Source organism: Mirounga angustirostris, unplaced genomic scaffold (genome assembly GCF_029215605.1).
Source record: "Mirounga angustirostris isolate CCGP_5_RB_7025 unplaced genomic scaffold, mMirAng1.0.hap1 SCAF_8, whole genome shotgun sequence".
Lineage (NCBI taxonomy): Eukaryota > Metazoa > Chordata > Mammalia > Carnivora > Phocidae > Mirounga > Mirounga angustirostris.
The window spans coordinates 49,438,550-49,463,209 of NW_026991716.1; the positions used below are offsets into that span (position 1 = coordinate 49,438,550).

The 24,660-nt window shown below is 34.2% G+C and overlaps 1 protein-coding gene across 1 annotated transcript in view; it reads left to right on the plus strand.

Moving 5' to 3' along the window:
* Positions 1–24,398, plus strand: part of TINAG (tubulointerstitial nephritis antigen) — an 88,947-nt gene extending 64,549 nt beyond the window's left edge. The window contains exons 10-11 of the mRNA XM_064597025.1: positions 8,783–8,828; positions 24,194–24,398. Coding sequence (XP_064453095.1) covers positions 8,783–8,828; positions 24,194–24,328 — 181 coding nt within the window. The 3' untranslated portion in view covers positions 24,329–24,398. The remainder of the gene's footprint in view (positions 1–8,782; positions 8,829–24,193) is intronic.
* The last annotated feature ends 262 nt before the right edge of the window (positions 24,399–24,660 follow it).

Below are 24,660 nucleotides of genomic sequence, written 5' to 3' on the forward strand. Positions count from 1 at the left end.
TTTAGTCTTTGCTCACCATCACCAGCTTTATCTTTTTATGGCTGTCTACAATCCTCCTTCCAAACCTTTCATGGTGTCTCTAGGAATGCACACAGAGTCATTCTTAGCATTAAATGCTCTTCTCTCAGGTATGCCCTCATTTCCTCTTGGCATCTGCTACAAATTACTGAGGGCCCATAATGCCTTCTCCATCTCAACTATAAATGATCCCATACCTTTCTGTCTTCTGCTAGTCCTATTTTTTATTGCTTGTGTTATTAATTGTGCCTTAGACACTAGTACCAGCTTAGCCACTTACCATATAATTTTGAAACATTACTTAACCTCTTTGGGCCTTAGTTACTTTATCTATGAAGCAAGGAAACTGGAGTAGAGTCAGATTAACACTTAGTGCCAATGGTCTTGAAAACTCAACTCTGCCATTAGCTGTCACAGATAATATGTAAACAAGTGAGCTTAATTTTTCCATAAAAGTTTATTTATAAAAACAGACAGTGGGCCAGATTTCGTCTGTGAGCCATAACCTGGACTATACTGTAATCTTTGAGTCTCCTTTGAGTGTTGAGATTTTATGAGAAGGTAAGCCATTTCTACTCCTAACATCAAAGGACTGAAGTTTTCCCTTACAGTATGTCTTCATAAGATACTACCCTAGTTAATTGCCATTGGTGATGATGATGGAAATTTTTGATCTTGTACTCCCTCTGCCAAGTACATTTCACATGATTGCGAATATTTTAACATATATTCTGTCAATACAGCAAATGCAGAGGGTTCATTTTCTCAGTTCCACAGCAGATCATTCTGACCAGAGCATACCTGGACACAACTGTCTTGTCATTTTCTTCCATACTCCTTTTTATAGGTCAAATTATGTGTGATATTATAGTTATAACATTTTTGTTTCCTGAAATATTAGGGTGGGGTAGGATAAGGAATATATCAGCAGCTCAGTAAATAGTGTTGATTGGATGAGTAATTAATATTAGGAGGACACAGTCATCTCTGACATTTTCATACACAAAAAAATTGATCTTTCACAAATCACCATATGCTTCTCCAAACTATGACAAAATTGGTAACCCCTTGGCAGAACATATCAATAAAAGTACCTGATCTTAAGTTGAGTAAACCCTGACTTGATTTACATTTTGCTTCAGTGGAAAATGAAGGGAGATGGGGAATGCCCTCATTTTATTTTACTTCTCCCCCAGTCTATTTTCTTTCATCTTTGATCTAGCATTAATTAGCACCTTCTAGAGCTCTCTATCCTATTCAACACTGCCACACTCACTAGGCCTGAGCATTTTTTGAATGAAGTTACTAAGTGTCTCTGGGAGAACATTCATAAGGCAACAAGACCCTGCTTATCTTTGCCTCATTCTTGCTGCACTGATCTTTCAAATCTTTGTGTAAAGGGAGCTGAGAGTCTATCTGCAATCTCACCTTTAAAAGCAAAATCGTATATCCAGAGTAGTCCTATCATTGTTATTGGCTTGAGGCTCATCTGGTGGTTTCTTTATACCTGTATCCTATCTGACTTTCATTTCTTTAATAAGAGTTGGAGTTCCATATCAAGCTCTCTTATATATTTGTTCCTTGTTTTCCTCCTAAATTTCCTGTTCTATTAGGCTGTAAGATTTCTTTACATGTCCACTGTTGAGAAACTTTATTTTTTATCTGTGTGGATCTATATTCACTAATACAGAATTGGTCTGCCCAGAAAACATGGGTTTGAATTCCTTTTGTTAGTCTATTGGGCACATGCTGGGATCCCAGAAGTGGTAAATTGTCAGGCCCACTGAAACATTGTGGTCTAGATGATTCTGCTAGTGTATTACACCTACCATCAATATAAAATAAAACTTTTTTTTTTCTCCTTGTAACTCCAGATTCTTAGATAATGTGAGATCTGCTTTAAAGAACTTGATTCTTAAGCAAATGTGATCTTGACATGTGAGTTAGGAGGTAATTATTCTCATCACAGAGCAATTCCTCAATCTGTAGAAAGGCTCTTTCACAATTTCTTTTAATAATCAGCTTTTCTAGGGGCGCCTGGGTGGCTCAGATGGTTAAGCGTCTGCCTTCGGCTCAGGTCATGATCTCAGGGTCCTGGGATCGAGTACCGCATCGGGTTCCCTGCTCAGTGCAGAGCCTGCTTCTCCCTCTCCCTCTGCCACTCCCTCTGCTTGTGCTCTTCTATCTCTCTGTCAAATAAATAAAATCTTTAAAAAAAATAATAATAATAATCAGCTTTTCTTGGTTCTTACAGTATTTTACCTGTCAGAAACCCTGAAAAGTAATGAATTTAAAGGTTAATATGCAAAACCATTATCAGTAGAGAGAACTCAAAAGTAGATGAAGCCACTCTGTAATTACAGTCTTAGGCAATAACACATCAACCTGATCGTTGGGAACACATCTCTATGTAATGTGAAGTGCACTACAAATAACACCACTTTGGAGGCACCTATTCATTCAAAAAATCCTAGAGTTAACCTTGACTCTTTCTTCTCCCTTTCTACTTGGCCAACAAATTCCATCACTTTTTTTTTTTTAAAGTTTTTATTAAAATTCCAGTTGGTTAACATATGATGTAATATTTTCGGGTGTACAATTTAGAGATTCAACACTTCATACATCACCCAGTGCTCATCATGACAAGTGTACTCTTTCATCCCCATCATCTGCTTCACCCATCCCCCCACACACCTCCCTTCTGGTAACCCTCAGTTTGTTCTCCATGGTTAAGAGTCTGTTTCTTGGTTTTCCTGTCTCTTTTTTTCCCCTATGGTCATTTGTTTTGATTCTTAAATTCCACATGAAATCATATGGTATTTGTCTTTCTCTGACCGACTTATTCGCTTAGCATAATACCCTCCATCATTTTTACCTCCAAAATAGCTCTCAAATCTGTGTCCTCCTGTTCATTTAATTCACTTGCTGCCAGTATAGTTCAATTCACTTGCTCAACAAATATATATTTAGGGTTGACTATGAATGTCTTAGTCACTATTCTAGGTGTTGGAGATACAGGCATTAAAAGAATAAACAAGATTTCTTTTCTGGGTCTTACATTCTTCTTCAGAATTTCATTATTTCTTGCTTTAATGACCTACATTTATCTCATGCTTTCAATCTCCTTCCCCTGGAATCTCTCCCTCACGCAAACACCAGAGTTGTCTCTCTGAAAGACTGTCTGGATCATGGCATTACCATATTTGAATGACTCTTTATCACCAACTTTCTAAGTGCCAAGGTTGGTGGCTATGGATGCTCTTTATGGCCTGAGCCCAATCTGCTTTTCTTTTCTTTTCTTTTCTTTCTTTCTTTTTTTTTTTTCCTGCTACTCCCTTCACTCTTCTCCAGTCCCACAAGACCAGGTGCTATTCTTAGAATAGGCTTAGAATAAGATGAAGTTTTACCAGCTCTCTTGTGACTTTGCACTTATTGTGCCTAAAATTCTATACTTTCATTTGTACCTGAAGAATTTCTACTCAATTCTGGGAAGGGAGTCAGTCACCTTTGCCCTCTACAGATAGTTAATTTCTTTGTCTGTAACCCATAGAAAATTTTAAAACATGCTTTTACAAAAGTAGCAATTATGGATTCAAATTATTTCTTGGGCAGCTTCAAATTATTTTTATACCCGTTTGTTTTTCATTTCACTCCCATTAGATATATTTGTCACTCACTATAGGGAACCATCCATTCTCAGGCATCCTCAGGGAATGTGGTACAGTGGCTGCCCAAATTTTCCAATACAGCATTTTCTCAGGTGTCACTGAATTTTGAGAGAAAAGAAGTATTAATGATTTTTAAGTAATTTAAGACTAAATTAAGTAATTAAATTAAATAATTTAATTAAATAATTTAAACAATTTAATCACTCTCATTAAATTGTCAGCTTCTTGAAGGCAAAAGATATATCTTCTTTGTACTAAACAAGTTTTCTGGATAAAGGCTGAAATAAGTGGATGAAGTACACAGAGATTCTGTGCTTTTTTTTTTTTCTTTTGAAAGAGATATTTATGGGAATATAAATATTACCTTAAGAAAGTCATATCTTCAGTTCTCTCTCATTTACCATATCTAATGTGACCACTACTGAATATACACACCTGAAGCACAAAATCAACCAAAACCAAGGAAGAAACAACAACAGCACTTATGATTTAAAATCCTGTGCAAAGTAGTTACTCAGTTCCAATTAATTTTGGTATCTAGAAATAGATTAAGATATGCTTTTCATAATTCTAGTATTAATTAGCACTGTTATCTGAAAAGAACAACATCCTTTTAAAAGAGGACTTGCGTGGGGCGCCTGGGTGGCTCAGTTGTTAAGCATCTCCCTTCGGCTCAGGTCATGATCCCAGGGTCCTGGGATTGAGCCCCATGTTGGGCTCCCTGCTCCGTGGGAAGCCTGCTTCTCCCTCTCCCACTCCCCCTGCTTGTATTCCCTCTCTCGCTGTGTCTCTCTCTGTCAAATAAATAAATAAAAATCTAAAAAAAAAAAAAAAAGGACATGCGTAAAGATATCCATAACCTTAGTAATACAAAATCTTACAACATCCTTGAATGGGTTTTGATGCTTTACCCTGCAGAATTGATGGTCTCTCCGGAAAGACTCTTGATGTTCTGCAAAAGAGTAGTATTTCCAGAACTACCTAAAAGTAGGCATATGAGGCCCATCCAGAAGGAAGAGCTTAAATGATCACGTTTGAAGTGAGAGATGTAAACATAGACTCAGCATCGGGAAACCTCAGTTCTCAGGCATCCTCAGGGAATGTGGTATGAGAGCTGCCCAGATTTTTTCAATACCAGCATTTTCCCAGGTGTCATGAAATTTTGAGATTAAAATAAGTATTAATAGGTCTTAAATAATTGAAACAATTTAACTTAATGAGTTAGAAAAAAATTCAAAAGAACAGTATAAAGTTCATATGAAGTAGAATTTCTTGAAGCAAGATAGCCACTATCAAGGTCTTTCAAACTTGTGATCCTATTGTATAATTGGTTTCAAATTAGCAGGGTTAAGGAAACAATCTCAACAGAGTAAGGTTATGGTCCTGGTCTTTCTAAAGAAATGTTTATGAATAGTCCTTAAAATGAAGATGTATAAGTGAAGGAAGAAAGAGTGTAAATAGTTACGTTTAGAATATATATGAATATAATGAAGTTCCTTATGTCCCCAAAGACAGCCATTGACTTACAAGAGGATATTTGTGGAAATATATACCTGTTTCTAGAATATTCAGCCTACTGGTATAAAGGCAAGTCAAAGTCTAGTACCATAATTCAGGAATATATATATATATATATACCTATATATATGAAAATGCCCTTCATAGATCAAGAAAAGAAGAACTCTCTCCCATAAGCAAGCAATATAAGTAGTCTTCCTTTTTTGTACCAGTTAAACGTTTTAGTTACATGAATTTGCAATGATACCAGTGGGAAATCACCTAGGGCAAAGTGATTTTTTCCCAGTCTTTCAGAAAGCATGGGATATTTAGAAAGCAACCCACAGGTTTATTTCTCTGCAATACCCCACTGTGACTTTAGGGGCTGATTACCATCTTAGCAACTGTCTAAAATGATACAGGTGAGAAAAGATAATGGAAATTTGCAGTGCAAACATTAGATCCTGTGATGGATGGACCTTGCCTGTCATTTGACATAGAGGCTGTATAACATAGGGAACGGCACAATAGCTTCCTTGGTGAGGTGTGCTATCTCCTTTTTATCTGAGTTTTGTGTCAAGGTTAGTATCCTTTGTTTATAACATTCTAGTCTCTGAAACTCTCAACCTCAGTGGACTTCTTTTCTTCTTCCTCTCTCACCTCTATTTAAAGACTTGATTTGTTTTTCTGTCCATTTTGAGAATGTTTGTAATAATCTGAATGCTGGCATTCTCTCTAGGTTAGAAATGTGTTTCCATAAAGGTTAAAGTTATAATGAACAGTAGTGTTTCCTGAAACTTATAGCGACTCCAAAAAGTTGATAGATTTGCAAAATAAGAATTATTGCTGTCTATTATATCATTGAAAATATTACTTAAGTAATCTTAACAAAATGTACAGGAACATATGAAAAAATAGGTGATTGAACAGTGGTAAAAATGATAGTTTGTATTTTTTAGATGTCTTCAAATTAAGTAGTTTATTTCACTTTTAATTTATTTGTTAATATGGGAATAAGACAAACGAATACATTCTGAAGTCTCTTCTCCTTTGTGAGAAAATGTTCTGTTTCCTTAAATTTAGTCTCTGATCTGTTAGTAATGGAATTATGTATAGTCATTGTTTTGCTAAATCTGGACCCCATATGCGACTGTGGATCTTCATGCCCCCAGTGTCTCAATATTTTTGAGAGTGCCTAGGGGTATCTGAAAAGGACTTAACAGTAAATGCAGTACTCAACTCCTGGTGCATTTTTCTTGTATGTCTTTTCCATTCCCTCTGTTGAATACTCCTGTCTTCCCATGCACCATCCTCAGTGCATTGGAGCACAGGAAGTCAGAAAGATCTTACAGAAGGGGAAAGAAACTTGGTATTGCTCTCTATTTGAGTGTCATTAGTGGGTTTTATACAATATATAGTTTTTAGTAAAATAGCTCTATCAGGTTTTTATAACAAGTCTGGCCCTTCCCCCCAGCTCTAAACTTAGTTAAGTCCAGTGTGGATAGATGTGAATGAGAGAATTATCCTCTCAGTTGCTCCTCCTGTCTTTTGATCTCGGCTTAGTTGCTGGATCAAGCTTGTTCTGTTGGATAATTCTTTTTTGATTAGCCATTCTTTCTTAGGAGGCTCATTAGTGCCTCAAGCAAAACTGCCCTGAACTTCTCATGTATTTGGTGGAATCTCAGATATGGGATTCCTCTCCTGCCTGCTTTATTTTGGAGTTGAATGTTTCCTTAGATACTTTTGATTTACTCTTGTGTTTTATGTAAATAGCTAAAGTAACTAGTAGCCGGACCACCTAAAAGGAAATTTGATTGCGGGAAAGGCTTTTTGAAATTGTTGTGAGAGTCATGATAAATGAGTAGAAAATGAGCAACTCAAAGTTTCAGATATGACCTACTACCTGAAGTACATAATGACCTTTGAAGATTTGGGAGCACTTATTGTGAATGGTAATTTTTGTCAATGGTGATAATAGCTTTTTGTAGAAAAGTTACAAGGATGTAAATATAATTATAAAACTGCAGAATGGTTTTCAAAATTAAACTTGATTGAACTTACACATTAAGCTGCCCAGAATATTTGAAACCTTAAAATATTCCAGTCTACTATTCCTGTGTGTAGCAGAAAACCAAGAGAGAGATGGGAAGCCTTGCAATCACCACTCCTAGCCTCTACCGGGAATAAGAGAAAGAAAAGTTGTTTTTTTCAGGATTATCCCATTTTCCACATCATTTTTTTCTTCCCTCCCTTTGTGCCAAAGGATCTATATGCATTAAAATATTTTCTTGAATGCCCCCAAGATCTCTACCACAAACCTGCCTTCTTTAGACAATATCTCTGTGCCATGGTGCTATCATTTTATTCTGTACCTACTAAGAACAGCTTTCTACCAAATGGACATGTTGAAAATATTTGAGTGAATTTGCATTTCTTTCAAGAATCCCCCCCCCTCCCCCCCGCTCCAAGGAATGTTTGTTATAGAGAGGGATACTGGGATTGGTGGGGCGATATGTGGGCAGAATTGTATTCTCACAATCCATCACAGCACATGAAAGTGGTAGTCTATATGCTTTCTCCACATAAAACTGTTGCTGTTCAGGACACACTGCAGTTGGGGACTGGATATTTACAAGAGAGAAATGTAAGATGAAGAAGAACATAGGATTTGGAGTCCAGGCCCAACATCTCCCACTCTATGTTCTTAAACAAGTCTTGTTATTTTATTAGTAAATAGAATATGTTACTAACATCTCCCTCACTGGGTTTAGTCTAGAGAAAACATGAGCTATTGTAAGTTTGGATTCTTTTTGGATTGTTATATGCTACATTGAAAATGGACCAGTTATAGGAGTAAAAGATTTGATTTCCATACATACATGTGTAAACAGAAATCTCACATTAGGCACATAGCTATTTTTTGAAATAATATACACATATATATATTTTCACATAAATTCTTTGATCTACAACTGTTATCTGTATTTCTATTATGGTTATCAGTAGTCTTGGAGATTTTTAGTTTACACCATGTAGGGTAGAGTTTCAGAGGGCCAGATGTAAAGAGGGGAGACATCTTTAAGTACTTTAAAACCTCCATACCTCAGTTGTCCTAGAATTTATCTTCTTTGATAAATGAATTTGACTTTAATCAATTTGGACATAAATGAGTATATTCTTTTTTTTTTTTTAAAGATTTTATTTATTTATTTATTTGACAGAAAGAGACACAGCGAATGAGGGAACATAAGCAGGGGGAGTGGGAGAGGGAGAAGCAGGCTCCCCGCAGAGCCGAGAGCCCGATGCGGGGCTCGATCCCAGGACCCCGGGACCATGACCTGAGCCGAAGGCAGACGCTTAACGACTGAGCCACCCAGGCGCCCCTAAATGAGTATATTCTGAGCAAGTAAATAACATTATGGTCAAAAAGAAAACTGCACAGGCACATTTTTGTCGGGCTATGATGACAATTCCATAGTAAACCAGGATGAGGCCATAAGGAAAATAGAAAAGATAAAATTCTGGCAATAATTTACATTTTATCAAAATTCAAATCAATCATTTTTAACCATGCCAATGTTTTTTATTATTATTTGTAGATGGGGAACACTGAAAGGAGCACAAGGGCAGAAAGAAAAATTCTGGGTATGTAACTCTATCCAACTGACTTTCTACTGCGAAGTGAGTATTTTAGAATCATCTGAGCCTCTACTTCCTGATTTGTGTTAGTCCTTTCCTAAGTCACTGTAATATTATTTGTAATAATGGTATTTCCTCCAGCAGAAAAATCATTATATTTTTATATCATTTATATTATAGTAATAGTTTTTCTCTACTCCTCTTATTTTAAATTATAAATGAAGAATCAGTATTTTTTTTCAAAGTGAGAATCACCAGGAAAACATTTTGTTATCAGCTGTATTAATGGTTAGACTTCTCTCATATGTCAGTTTTGTGTTCTTTCATTTTTTTTTTTTTTTGCTATGGATGATGGCTTTGTAATGTTATAATCAATTATACATATTGATATTTTATGTAAACATAATATTTCCTACTGGTAAAGTGTTTTATTTTTGTTCTTGCCAATTATGACATACATGTTTCTTCACTGAGAAAGAAACAATGTCTAGTCTAAAAAATTATAGAAAGTTAAATGTAAGAAAAAGTTTAAAGAAGACTGGAACATATTACCTCAAATATTCAGTTAATTACAATGAACTTCGGTGAATTGTCCCAGGTCCTTATGTTATGTATATTTTAATTTTAGTTTTAATTTCTGCAAAAAAGCAGAAATAGAATGAATAGGTAATGATATTCATTATGAAATTTGCATTTGAATATATGCAGTAGAGAGCATATTATAACTTATAAAACATTAACTATTAGGAGTGAAACTCATCAGGGTGACTCTTGATAATTAGATTTCTTCACAAGGCACTCACAAAAATCAATCACCCAAATATGTGGTTACCCCTTATATCTATCTTGTTGATACATGGAGGTATTTTGCTTTTAAATAGAATGATGCTTCTTTGTATTTGAACTGAGCTTTCTTAAATATCATTATCTTCATAAGGATGAAGCTTGCAGTAGCCAGTAATTAACATGAATGCTCAATAGTTAAAATTCATAGTTTATGGAGGGGATATGTTTTTTGAATGCCTACAGTTAAGTTTCTGTATGGGATTTCTACTAAATGAGTTTAAACAGTTATTCAATTTCATAATATAATATTTAGAGGCAAAACCAAATTCTTTGATTAAGATACTGAATTCACAACAGTTTGTAGCGTATAACACCTCATAGCTGTTTATGGAGTACCCATGAATGGAAGTGCACAAGAGAACTTTCTGTGACCCTCTCACCTTCAACCTCATCATTTCCACCCTGGAGCCTCATGGGTAGTGTACACACAGACATATACACACATGCACATACACTAACTTACTCACTCTTATATATCCAACACATATATGTATACTATACTATCCTTTTAAATTATTTTTGTTGCAATTACTATCAATTCTGAACTTACTACCTGTCAAAAAATTTCAAAGAAAACTTTATTTCATGGGCACACAGGCAGGATTTCTTTCTGTTGTAACTCTTTTAGATAATTGTTTAATGTCAGTAGTAAGGATGAGAATCAGACTAAAAATTACCATATTTTATTAAGTTGCACATTTTGGTTGATCTTTTTCTCCACTTAACTGTATCATCATCTTGGGCCAGTATCATATTGGCCTTATTTACCACTCTGTCCAAAGGACAAAGCAAAGTGCCTGGTACATATTGGGAATATGCACAATACTTGTTGAATGAGTGAATGAATAACATTAATGTGTGCATTCAGGAAAAATTTACTCAAGTAACTAAAATAGTTTTCATTTTACATAAAAATTAACGTTTGGTTTAATTAAAATATGAAATCCTTAACTAGTACTACTGTTTTGCCAAGAAGTATGAAGGGTCTGAGATGTTATCCCATTTGAATTAAAGAACTTGGGCCAGAAGAAAAGAGTACTTAACTGATGCTCACATCCAGATCAACAGCCACATGTCACCACATGGGTCCTCACACTTTACTCTGGCAGTGATAAGAGGCAACAACGTTTTCCATACAGGTAGCACCTGAAACCTCATAAATGAGGGATAGAGAACAGGGGATTTTCTCCATCTATCTATATAAGAGACAGGCAGCCTCCTCCTTTCTTGCAAGGAGAGAAAAAAAATCCATTAAGATGGGATAGAAAGGGTCTTGTGTTCTTACCCTTACCCTTAGGAATATAAGTATGTCTTTCTGAGGGCCAGATAAACACAGATAATGTCTGTAAATGCCGAACTTCATCCCTTTTAACATATAAATACCAAGGGAGATAATGTTCTAGTACTCCTGGCACCATGGGATGAATTTAGACCTTGTCTGGTCTTTGACTCTTTGGCCCTCTTGGGGAGATAAGAGAAGTTTAATTATCCTTTTGGATCAAATCAATTAACTAGACAAATGGCGACAGATCTAATTCTCATTGAATGTGAAGATAAAATATTTCTGGCAGAAGTGAAAGCAAATATTCTCTATCTCTATATCATATACACTTTTTGTGTGTCAGGGGATTAAATTTTTTTTGCAAGAGCACTGAAAAGTTCAGAGAAGTTTTATCTGCTCACAATTATATATGAATGTTTTAAAATATTTGCAAGTAGGCCTACAATATAGTAAATTATAATAAAAATGGATGACTTCCATTACTAAGTAAAATGTAATACATAAAAATAAGCCATATATTCCACTAAATAAGTTGAAAATAACATCAGAATTAATTTTGCAAACTCATATTTTTAAAGAAATGAGAAACCTGAATCTGGAGAAGATTTTCTGTCTGTGAGCATTCGGTAGGGCTGGGCACAAGCTGATTACATTTGAAATATGCAGAGAGAGAGAGACCTCTAAGAGAAAGAGAATCCAACTGGATTCGAATTTAGAGGAACCTGAAACACACAGCCATTTCTTCCTATGGAATATTTACTGAGTGCTTGAACAGGGTGAGTAGCTGAGGAGAGCGATGAAAGGCAGTGAAGTCTGCAGTCTTGAAGAACCTACAGGAGAAGTCCCATTGGAAGAGAGCCTGAAACACAAACATAATAGGCATAGCCCCCCCCTCCCATTTTAAATCAGGTGTGTACTGAGCTTAACAAAACCTTATCTCCAGCCCTGACCCAACTTAGTTTCTGCACAAATTGAGGTGATTAGTCCCTTACCATATTTCTTTAGCAGAAGAAAGGGCTAACCTTCTTAGGAAAATAATACCAAGGTCAATCTCTATTTATTAGGGCAACATATCCAGCATACATTTAAAAATTATGAGACGTGAAGCAGAAAAATGTGACCAATAACTAAGGGGAAAAACTGTCAATAGAAGCAATAGATAATACTTTAGATGTAGGCTTTAAAATAATCATTGTAAAAAACATTTTAAAAAGCATGAAAGATGGAGAATTTTAACAAAGGATTTAAATATATTTAAAATGTGAATCATTGAATTTGTGAGTGCAGCGTTTGAAATTAAGAACTCACTGTATGTGTTAAATAGCGAACAGAATTAGTGGTCTTAAATAAAATTCAATAAAATTATATCCAACTTGTAGTACACAGAGAAAAACAATGAAAAAACAAAAGCAAGTACAGAACAGTGTAAATACAATCAAATGGTAGAACACAATCAAATGATTTAACATATATGTAATTGTATTCTCAGAAGGATTAAGGGAGGAAGAGAGAGAGAGAGAAAATGAGCCAGAATCAATATTTAAAAACATGATGGCCAATAGTTTTCCAAAACTGAAGGACATCAACCCAAAGATTCAGGAAGTTCAATAAACTCCATGAAAGAGAAATCAAGAAAACCATACCCAGGAATTTCATAATTAAATAGTTTAATATAAAAGATAAAGAAAGAAATTTTGAAACAGCCAGAGTTTTTAAAAGGGTAAGTTTCTCTCGGAAAAAAGTAGCATTAACTAATGGCTGGCTAGGGAAAGGTATTCTTTAATAAATGATGTTGAGAATACTGGATATTCACATGCAAAAGGATAAAATTGGACCTCTATTTCACACCACTTGCAAAAAGTAACTCAAAATGGATTAAAGATTTAAATGTAAGACCTGAAACTATAAAGTGCCTAGAAGAAAACAGGGAAAACACTCCCTAATATTGATCTTTGCAATCACTTCTGGGATATGTCACCAAAGGCACAAGTGACAAAAAAATAAACAAGTGGGACTACATCAAACTAAAAAGCTTCCACATAACAAAGCAAAAATAAAAACAAAAGCAACAAATAAAAGTCAACCTATGGAATGGAGAAAATATTTGTAAGTCATATTTCTGAATAGGGTTTAATATCCAAAATATTTAAGGAACTCCTACAATTCAGTAGCAAGGAAACAAATAATGAGAATAACAAATGAGCAAAGAATCTGAACAGACTTAGCTCCAAGGAAGACATAAAAATGGCCAACAGGTACATGAAAAGATGCTCAGCAGCACTAGTCGTTAGGGAAATATAAGTCAAAGCCACCAGGAGGTATCACCCCACGCCTGTTAGAATGGTCATCATCAAAAAGACAAAAGATAATAAATGCTAGGAAGGATATGGAGGAAAGGAAACCCTGGTGCATTGTTGGCAGAATTATATAATGGTACAGCCACTATAGAAGACGTTATGAAGGATCCTCAAAACATTAAAAATAGAACTACCGTGTGAGCCAGCAATTCCATTTCTGGGAATATATTCGAAGGAAATGAAACCACTAACTTGAAAACATATTTGCACCCTCGTGTTCATAGCAGCATTATTTATAATAGCTAAGATATGGGACTGTCTATAAACCAATCAATGGATTAAAAAAAAATGGTGGTATATATGTGCAATGGGATACTATTCAGCCAGAAAGGAGGAAATCTTGCCATTTGCAACAGCATGGATGAAACTTGAGGGCATTATGCTAAGTGAAATAAAGTCAGACAAAGACAGATATTATAGGATCTCACTTATATGTATTAACTAAAACAAACCAACCCTCAAAATCATAGAAAAAGAGAACAGATCTGTGATTAATAGAGGTAGGGGTTGAGGGCAGTAAGAGTAGGAGAAAGGTGGTCAAAGGTACAAACTCCCAGTTATAAGATAAATAAGTACTAAGGTTATAATATATAGCATAATAACTGTAATTAATAATGCTGTATGATATGCGTGAAAGTTGTTAAGACAGTAAATCCTAAGCATTCTCATCAGGAAATTTTTTGTCTTTTTTTTTTTGCTTTTTCTCTTTATTTCACCTAAAGAAGGTGATAGATATTAACTAAACTTGTTGTAGTAATCATTTCAAAATATATATAAGTCAAACCATTATTACACCTTAAACTTAGATACACTGATGCATGTCAGTTATATATCAATACAACTGGAAAAAAAAATTTTATTAACAAAAGAATGGGCTGATAGCACAAAACAAATAATCTGGATTTAAAGCACAGGATATGGTCACTTGTTTTACAATAAAGAAACCACTGAATTTCAATTGAGAAAGGAGACTATAATAAACACTTCTAGACCAAGGTTAGCAGGGTTTTTTGTTTTATTTTGTTTTGTTTTTTTTCTGTAAGTGGCCAGGTAGCAAATAATTTACATTTTGGGGGTCACAACAAGTCTCTGTTATATATTCTATTTTTGTTGCTTTACAACTCTTTAAGGGAAAAAAATCAAAACAAAACACTCAGCTCATGATCTGTACCAAATGTTACTGACCAGATTTGTCCATGATCCATAGTTTATCAATGCCTTAGCTACAGCAACTTTCTTTTCATATGGAAAAAAAAACTGAACCTTGACCCCTAACTCACAAAATACATGCAAAACTAATTTGAAGTGGAGCAGACTAAAGTGTGATCGCAAAATAATAAAACCTGTAGAAGAAAACTTAGACAAATATGTTAATATCAATTAGGGAAAGCTTTCTTAAACTGCACAGAAAATGGATAAATTTTGTGAGAAAAAATGATCAGACTACATTAAAATAGAAACTATCAGAAGACAGCATTATGTGATAGAAAAGGTAAAACAAACTGAGAGAAGATTATCTATCATCTGTCTATTATCTATCTATCTATCTATCTATCTATCTATCATCATCATCTATCATCTCTCTAGCTATCTATCATCTATTTATCTACCTATCATCTATCTACGTGGCAAGGACTCACATGTAGAATATATAAAATTCTTACAGATACACTGGAAGAAAGAAAAAATAAATAACAATAGCTCAGTAACAATACTGGACAACAGATTTGAACTTCACAAATGAAGAAATTCAAATGGCAAGCCAATATATGAAAAGGTGTTCAACATGATTAGCTGTCCAGCAAATGCCAATTAAAACCACAGTGAGATATCACACATTCACTAGACTGGCTTAAATTAAAAGGATTGATATTACCAAGTATGGGTAAGAACATGGAGTAACAGAACTTTCATTCTACTGTTAAATGTGTAGATGGTACAACTACTTATGTTCATTATGTTTATCCACAGGAGAATGGATAAAAAAATTGTGGTACAGATATATAATAAAAAATACACAGCAATTAAACATAATAAATTAGTTATATATGCTATAACACATATATTTATTTATTGAATAAAAGAATGCATTACTGCATTATTAAAAGCATCAATTCCAGGAAGAACTAATGGTAGATAGGAAAGTAGATATTGACAGGGAGGGAACATGGTAGACCTTCTGGAATTCTAGAAATGGTTTTTATCTTGATCTTCATGGAGGTTACATAGGCATGAACCTCATAAACGTGTATAAACTCACTAAACTGTGCACTTATTATTAATATAGTTTATACATGTGACTGTACTATATATCTCAAAAGAAGATTTAAAAATCTTCAGAAATTTAAATCATTAGAAAATTTCTTCCCTACATTTTTACCCATTCCTTTATAATTAGATTTTTAAAAATTCAGGCATTTGGAAGAAACAACAAAAAATTGATGAGGGAATGGAAGAAATAACAGTAGGAAGAATAAGATTAATAAACAAAACACATATTCTGAGGTGCCTTTTATTAGTGCTGATTTACTAAGTACTGCTCTTTATAATTTATAATGTATTTTTTTGCAAACCTATGGGGTTAGCTCTCATTAGTACATAAATTTGCATTTGCTTATAAAAACATCACATAATCTTCTGACTTTACCAAAGATCTAATGATGAAATGTGGGTAGTAATAATTTTCAGACATCTAAATGAGAATAGGTACAGTGCTACATATCATAGTTACAAGAATTTAAAAATATTATCTTTGACAGTTCACCTTAAGTTATGACTAATATTATTTAACTTCTTATCTTTGGAAGTATACATATTGGAACTGAATAAAAAGTTTAGAAATCAGAATTCAGTTTAGTTTATTGTTGCTAAAACTCCCACACACTTTGTTGCGGTCTCATTTCTAGCTAATTTAAGGCCATTCCATCCTTGAAGTGGTAAATTGAAGTCATAATTTTAGACACAGTTTTGAAAGCGCTCCTTTATGATGTCAGGACTGATGAAGAAGGCAAAGAGTCAATATAAAAAGAAGTAAATTATGACATCAAAGACATAAATCATGTATGGAGTAAAAGCATAGAGTTTTGCATGTGATCAAAGTTAAGTTGTTATCAATATAAAATAGACTGTTATATGTATAAGATATTTTATATAAGTGTTGTGGTAACCACAAAATGAAAACCTTCAGTAGATTCAGAGGTTAAAAGGAAAGGAATTAAAGCATACCACTATGGAAAATCATCACCCATAAGAAAGATAGCAAAAGATGACAAAGAAACAGGGAACTACAAAACAGCCAGAAAATACTAAGATAGCATTAAGTTTTTACTTATCAATAATTTAAATGTAAATGACTAAATTCTCTAATCAAAAGGCATAGAGTGCCTGAATGGATTAAAAAACAAGACCCAGCTGTATGATGGCTACAAGAGACTCATTTCAGCTTTAAGGAAACACATAGGCTCAAAGTGAAAGGAGGAGAAATATATTGCATACAAATGGAAAACATAGGAGATCTGGGGTAGCTATACTCATATCAGACAAAAAACATTTTAAGTAAAAAATTGTAGAGAAAAGTAGGTTTTTATAATGAAAAGGGGATCAATTCAAGTGTATATAAGCTATGCACCCAACATTGGAACACCCAAATAAATTAAGCAAATATTTACAGATCTGAAGAGAGAAATAGACAATACAATAACAGTAGAAGACTTCAATACTCCACTATGAACAATGGACAGATTACTCAGACAGAAATTCAGTAAGGAAACCCTGGATTTTAACTATACATTAGACCAATGGACCTAACATATACTGAACATTCCACCCCAGAGCAGCATAAAACACGTTCTTCTCAAGCCCACACAGAACATTTTCTAGGGTGGTTCATATATTAAGTCACAAAACAAGTCTTAGCAAATGAAAGATTGAAATCATACCAAGTATTTTTTTCTGACCACAATTACATGGAACTAGAAATCAATAACAAGAAAAAAATTGGAAAATTCAGAGATGTGTGGAAATTATTCCTGAAAAAAACATGTTTGTGAAAAATCAATGGATCAGAGAAGCACTCAAAAGAGAAATTAATAAGGATCTTGAAATAAACAAAAATGGAAAAACAACATATTAAAACCTATAGAATGCAGCAAAAACAGTTATAAGAAGAAACATTACAGCATTAAATGCCTACATTAAGAAAGAGGAGTGATCACAAATAAATAATTTTATACCTCAATTAACTAGCAAAAGAACAAACTAAACCTAAAGTTAGTAGAAGGAAGAAAATAATATACATCAGAGTAACAGTAAATGAAAAAGAGGCCAGAAAGTCAATATAAAATATCAACAAAACTAAGAGCTGTTTTTTTTTTTTTTTTTTTTTTTGAAACAAGCAGAATTGACAAATCCTTAGGTAGGCTAAGAAACAGGAGATAAGACTGAAATAAGTAAAAATCAAAAATAAAAGAGGAGACATCACAACGAATATAAAGGATCATAATAGACTGCTATGAACACCTATATACCAACAAACTGGGTAACCTAGAAAAAAATGGGTAAATTCTTGGAAGCATACAACCTACTAAAACTGAATTATTAAGAAATAGGGAACAGACCAATAAGGAGTAAAAAGATTGTATCAGTAATTAAAAACCTTCCAACAAAGAGAAGCATAGGACCAAATGGTTTTACTGGTGAATTCTACCTAATATTTAAATAAAAATTAACATCAGTTCTAGCAGTTTTTTGGTGGAATCTTTTGGGTTCTCTGTATAGAGTACCATGTCATCTGCAAATAGTAAAAGTGTGACTTTTTCCTTGCTTATTTGGATGCCTTTTATTTCTTTTTGTAGTCTGATTGCTGAAGCCAGGACTTCCAGTACTATGTTACATGACAGGGGTAAGAGTGGACATTCCTGTCTTGTTCCTGATTGTAGAGGAAAAGCTCTCAATTTTTCCCCATTAGGGATGATATTAGCTGTGGGTTTTTCATATATGGCCTTTTGATGTTGAGTTATGTTCTCTCCATCCCTGCTTTGTTGAGGGTTGTTATCAAGAATGAATATTATTGTACTTTGTCAAATGCTTTTTCTGCAACTATTGAGAGGATGATATGGTTCTTATCCTTTCTTTATTAATGTAGTATATCACATTGATTTGCAAATATTGAACCACCCTTGCAACATAGGAATAAATCTCACTTATCATGTTGAATTTTTTTTTAATGTATTGTTGGATACAGTTTGCTAGTATTTTATTGAGAATTTTTGCATCCATGTTCAACAGGGATATTGGTCTGTAGTTCTTTTTTAGTAGAGTCTTTATCTGGTTTTGGTATCAGGGTAATGTTGGCTTCATAGAATGAATTGGGAAGTTTCCTTCCTATTCTATTTTTTTTTCTTCTTGGAATAGTTTGAGAAGAATAGGTATTAACGCTTCTTTAAATGTTTGGTAGAATTTGCCTTTGAAGCCATCTGGCCCTGGACTTTATTTGTTGAGAGTTATTTGATTACTGCTTCAATTTCTTTGCTTGTTATTGGTCTGTTCAAATTTTCTATTTCTTCTGATTTCAGTTATGGTAGTTTATATGAAAGACTCCACCAAAAAACTGCTAGAACTGATAAACAAATTCAGGAAGTTTCAGGATACAAAATCAATGTATGCAAATCTGTTGTATTTCTATACACCAATAGTGAAGCAGCAGAAAAATAAATTAAGGAATCAATTTACAATTGCACTAAAAATAATAAGATACCTAGGAATAAAACTATCCAAAGGGGTGAAAGACCTGTACTCTGAAAACTATAAAACACTGATGAAAGTAATTGAAGATCACACAAAGAAATGGAAAAATATTCCCTGCTCATGGGTTACAAGAGTAAATATTGTTAAAATGTCTATACTACCCAAAACAATCTACACATTTAATGCAATCCCTATCAAAATACCACGAGCATTTTTCACAGAGCTAGAATAAACAATTCCCAAATTTGTATGGAACCACAAGAGACCCTGAATAGCCACAGCAACCTTGAAAAAGAAAAGCAAAGCTGGAGATATAACAATTCTGAACTTCAAGTTATACTACTAAGTGATAGGGATCAAAACAGTATGGCACTGGCACAAAAATAGACACATAGATAAATGGAACAGAATAGAAAACCCAGAAATGAACCCACAACTATGTGGTAAACTAATCTTCAACAAAGGAGGAAAGAATATCCAATGGGAAAAAGACAGTCTCTTCAACAAATGATGTTGCTAAAACTGCACAGCAACATGCAGAAGAATGAAACTGGACCAGTTTCTTCCACCATACACAAAAATAAATTCAAAATGGATGAAAGACCTAAATGTGAGATTGAAACCATAAAACTCCTAGAGGAGAACACAGGCAGTAATCTCTTTACATCAACTGTAGCAACTTCTTTCTAGATATGGGTTAGAAGGGAAGGGAAGGCAAAGGAAACAAAAGTAAAACTATTGCAACCTCATCAAAATAAAAAAGCTTCTGCATAACAAAGGAAACAATCATTAAATATAAAAGACAACCTATGGAATGGGAGAAGATATTTGCAAATGACATATCTGATAAAGGGTTAGTGTCCAAAATATATAAAGAACTTAAAAACTCAACACCCCAAAAATGAATAATAATCCTATTAAAAATGGGCAGAAGACGTGAATAGACATTCTTCCAAAGAAGACATGCAGATGGCCAACAGACACATGAAAAGATGCTGAACCTCACTCATCATCAGGGAAATACAAATCAAAACTACAATGAGGTATCACCTCACACTTGTCAGAATGGCTAAAATCAGCAACACCAGAAACAACAGGTGTTGGTGAGATTGTGGAGAAAGGGGAACCCTCTTGCACTGTTGGTGGAAACGCAAACTTGTCCTGCCACTCTGGAAAACAGTATGGAGGTTCCTCAAAAAGTTAAAATAGAACTACCCTATGATTCAGCAATTGCACTACTAAGTATTTACCCAAAGAATACAAAAAATACTAATTCAGAGGGATACATACAGCTCAGTGTTTATAGCAGCATTACCTACAATTGCGAAATTATGGAAACAGCCCAAGTGTCCATAGACTGATGGGTGGATAAAGAAGACATGGTGTATATGTATACGATAGATTATTACTCAGCCATAAAAAAGAAAATCTTGCCATTTGCAATGATATGGATGGAGCTAGAGAGTATTATGCTAAGTGAAATAAGTCAGTCAGAAAAAGACAAATACCATTTCATTCATGTCTGAAATTTAAGAAACAAAACAAATGAGCAAAGAGGAAATAAAAAGAGTGAGGCAAACCAAGAAACAGACTCTTAACTATGTTACCAGAAGGGATGTGGGTGGGAGGATGGATGAAATAGTTGATGGAGATGAAGGAGTGCACTTGTGATGAGCACCAGGTGTTCTATGGAATTGTTGAATCACGATATTTTGCACCCAAAGCTAATATTACACTGTATGTTAAATAACTGGAATTTAAATAAAAACATTAAAAAATTAACACGAAATCCTTCTGAAACTTTTCCAAAAATTTGAAGAGGAGGGAACACTCCCAAATGCATTTCACAAGGCTGGCATTACCCTGATATCAAAACCAGAAAAGGACACTAGAAGAAAAGAAGATATTCCTAATGAATAAATATTCAAAAATTTCCAAAAAATACTAGCAAACTGAATTCAACAGTACATTAAAATGATCATAATCATGATCAAAGGGATTTATGCCTGGCAACATAAGCAAATCAATTAAGTGTGATACAATGAAATATAAAAATTATATGATCATATCACTAGATATAGACAAAGCATTTGACAAAATTCATCATCTTTTAGTGGTTAAAAACTCTCAAAAATTGAGTTTAGAAGGAGTATACCTTAGCATAATAAAGGCCTTATATGACAAACAGAGTAAACATCATATTCAATAGTGAAAGATTGAAAGATTTCCCTCTAAGATCAGGAATAAAATAAGAGTGCCTCCTCATAGTACTGGAAGTCCTAGAAAGAGCAATTAGACAAGAGAAATACATAAAAGGCATCCAAATCAGAATGGAAGAAGTAAATTGTCTCTGCAGATTAGGTGATTATATATATATAAACCTTAACACTCCACCAAAAATCTATTAGAACTAATAACAAAGTGGCAAGATACAAAATCAACAAACAAAAATCAGTTGTATCTCTTTCTTTCTTTCTCTCTCTCTCTTTCTTTCTTGAGAGAGAGTGTGTGCATGAGCAGGGGGAGGGGGAGAGGAGGGGCAGAGGGAGAGGGAGAGAGAGAGAATTCTAAGCAGGCTCCATGCCCAGTGTGGAGCTTGATCTCACAACCTGAACTGAGCTGAGATCATGACCTGAACTGAAATCAAGAGTCAGACACTTAACAGACTGAGCCACCCAGGTGTCCTGATCAGTTGCATTTCTATACACGAACAGTAAACCATTTGAAAAAAAATAATTCATTTATAATACAATAAAAAATGTATACTTAGCATAAATTTAACCAAGGATATGAAAGATCTGTATAATAAAAATGGTAAGAAATTGATAAATTGAAGAAGATACAAATAAATGGAGTGATATCCCATGTTCATGGATCAGAAAAATTAATATTGTTAAAATGTCCATACTACCCAAAACCATCTATAAATTCAATAAAATTCCTATCAAAATTCCAATGACAATAAAATTTGTATAGAAACACAAGAGACCCTGAATAGCCAAAGTAATCCTGAGAAAGAACAAAGCTGGAGGCATCACAATTCCTGATTTCAAATTTTATTACAAAGTCATAATAGAACAGTTAACTGGCATAAAGATAGACACACAGATCAATAAAACAGGATTGAGAGCCCTGAAGTAAACCCACATATATATAATCAACTAATATTTGACAAAGGAGCCAAGAAGAAGCAATGGAGAAAGGATAGTCTTTTCAATAACTGTTGTTGAGAAAACTGTTCAACCACATGCAGAATGGAATTGGTATCCTATCTTACACCATTCACAAAAAATTAACTCAAAATGGATTAAAGACTTAAATATAAGCCCAGAAATTGCTAAAATACAGGAAGAAAACACTGGGCAAAATCTCTCTGATATTGATCTTTGCAAATATTGTTTGGGTATGACATCAAAGATGCAAAGACAAAAGCAAAAATCAACAAGTGGAACTACACCACACTAAAAGGCTTCTGCCTAGCAAAACAATCAGCAAAATAAAAAGGCAACCACCAGCATGGGAGAAAATATTTACAATCTATCAGATAAGGGTTTAATGTGCAAAATATATAAGGAACTCATGTAGCTCAATAGCAAAAACCACACATAATCCAATTAAAAAATGGGCAAACGCCATGAATAGACATTTCCCCTCCCCCTGAAAATAATACAAATGGTCAATAGTTACATGAAAATGTACTCAATATTATTAACCATCAGGGAAATGTAAATCAAAACCACAGTGAAATATTACTTCACGCCTGTTAGAATGGCTAGTATCAAAAAGACAGGAGAAAACAAGTATTGACATGGATGTAGAGAAAAGGGAAGCCTAGTGCACTGCTGGTGGGAATACAAACTGGTGCACTCACTGTGGAAAACAGTATGGAGATTCCTCAGAAAATTAAAAATAGAAGTACCATTGATTCAACAATTCCATTTCTGGCTATATATTCTTCAGGGCTGTTTCTGTTATGTTTAGTTGTGGTCAAATAGCTCCCTTCTGGCCTTCATGATATTCTTATGTACTCCATTAATGTTTTTGCTACCCCCCCCCAAAGACTTATTCACTCAAGTTCTAAACCTCAGGGGACATTTTGAACCTAGTCTAACTTTCTAATCATACTCATATTTTAAAATTAAAAATAAAAGTAGAAAGAAAATGTTTCATTCTTACTGAATTTATGCTGAATATTTCTCAAATACTTTCCCTATTTCTCTTCCTAGTTTCCCTGCACCTGTTAAGACATCTGACTTGATTATTACAAGTTTACTAGCTAGCCTCTCTGCCTCTTGTGTTTACCCTCTTAAATCCATCCTTCTTGTTTCACACAGAGTAATGTAATCAAAATATAAATTTGTCCACCCTGCTCTCCTTCTGGAAGAAACTCAACAACTTGTCATCATTTTCACCATTATTTTCTCAGTATGTATTTCCTTAACTTCCTTTCAGCCTCATAACCTACCAACCTGCCTCTGTTCTATGATCTAATTATAATAATTTCATTGCTTCATTTCAGTGTTTCACACTGTTTATGCTTTTACTGTTTTCCTTTACCTGATATCCTTTCTTCCTGTTTTTATCTGGTTAATTTATTCCCAGGCTTTAATATGCACCCCATGTGGCACCTCTTCCATGACAACTTTCCTGAACCATGAGATGCCCCTCAGCTGTCTTCAGTAGCTCCCTGTGCATAGTTTTACCTTAGTCCTTGGCTTATGTTTGTTGTCCTTCATTAGACCGTTAACTCCCTGAACAGTGGATAATATATTATTTATCTGTGTTCCTCTGGTGCCTAGCACAGAGCCAGTCATGTAGGAGACACTATAATTGCAGCTTGTGTATCATCTTTTGATGTGGTATTTCAAACTCTCATACATATATTACCGTGGTATGCTTGAGAACTGTAAGGTTTTATATATACCAGTTCTGGTTATTGTGAACTTGAGTATGCATGCATTTTATTGTAATTGATAAATAACTGTTTCATTCTTATTTAGAAAATATTTAGGCTCTTAATATTTATGATCTATCATAAGTTAAAAGCATTTCAAGCTATGTATGAGTCCCTTGTGTTTTTACAGTCAGGATTAAATATCCAACTATGATACTCAGCTTTTCTAATTTTTTTTTTTCTACAGATTGCTGCCAATTCCTGGGGAAAGTTATGGGGAGAGAATGGCTATTTCAGGATTCTTCGAGGAGTAAATGAATCTGACATTGAAAAGTTGATTATTGCAGCTTGGGGCCATCTGACAAGTTCAGATGAACCATAACATATCATTAAATTTTCGTAAGGCCATGTATTTAAGTAACCCCGTAAACTGAAATTAAGCGATGTGAGGTTCTCTGTGACAGTGGACTCTTTGTCTCTTCACCTTGTTATTATAATGTGCTTGTTTTCCTGTTTCACCCCAGGCTCCATGCTTCTGCTTCCTTTATATCACTGGACATATAAAAACACTAATAGAGGACAGCAGAGTAGCTAAGTGCCTTTAAAGTTCTCTGGTTGTCTTTCTTTTTCTCTCATAATAATGTCCTTTTTGACTTTGATAGTTCACAAAAGTGTGACAGTACTTGTCATAAAAGTTCATGGCATTCCTTTGTA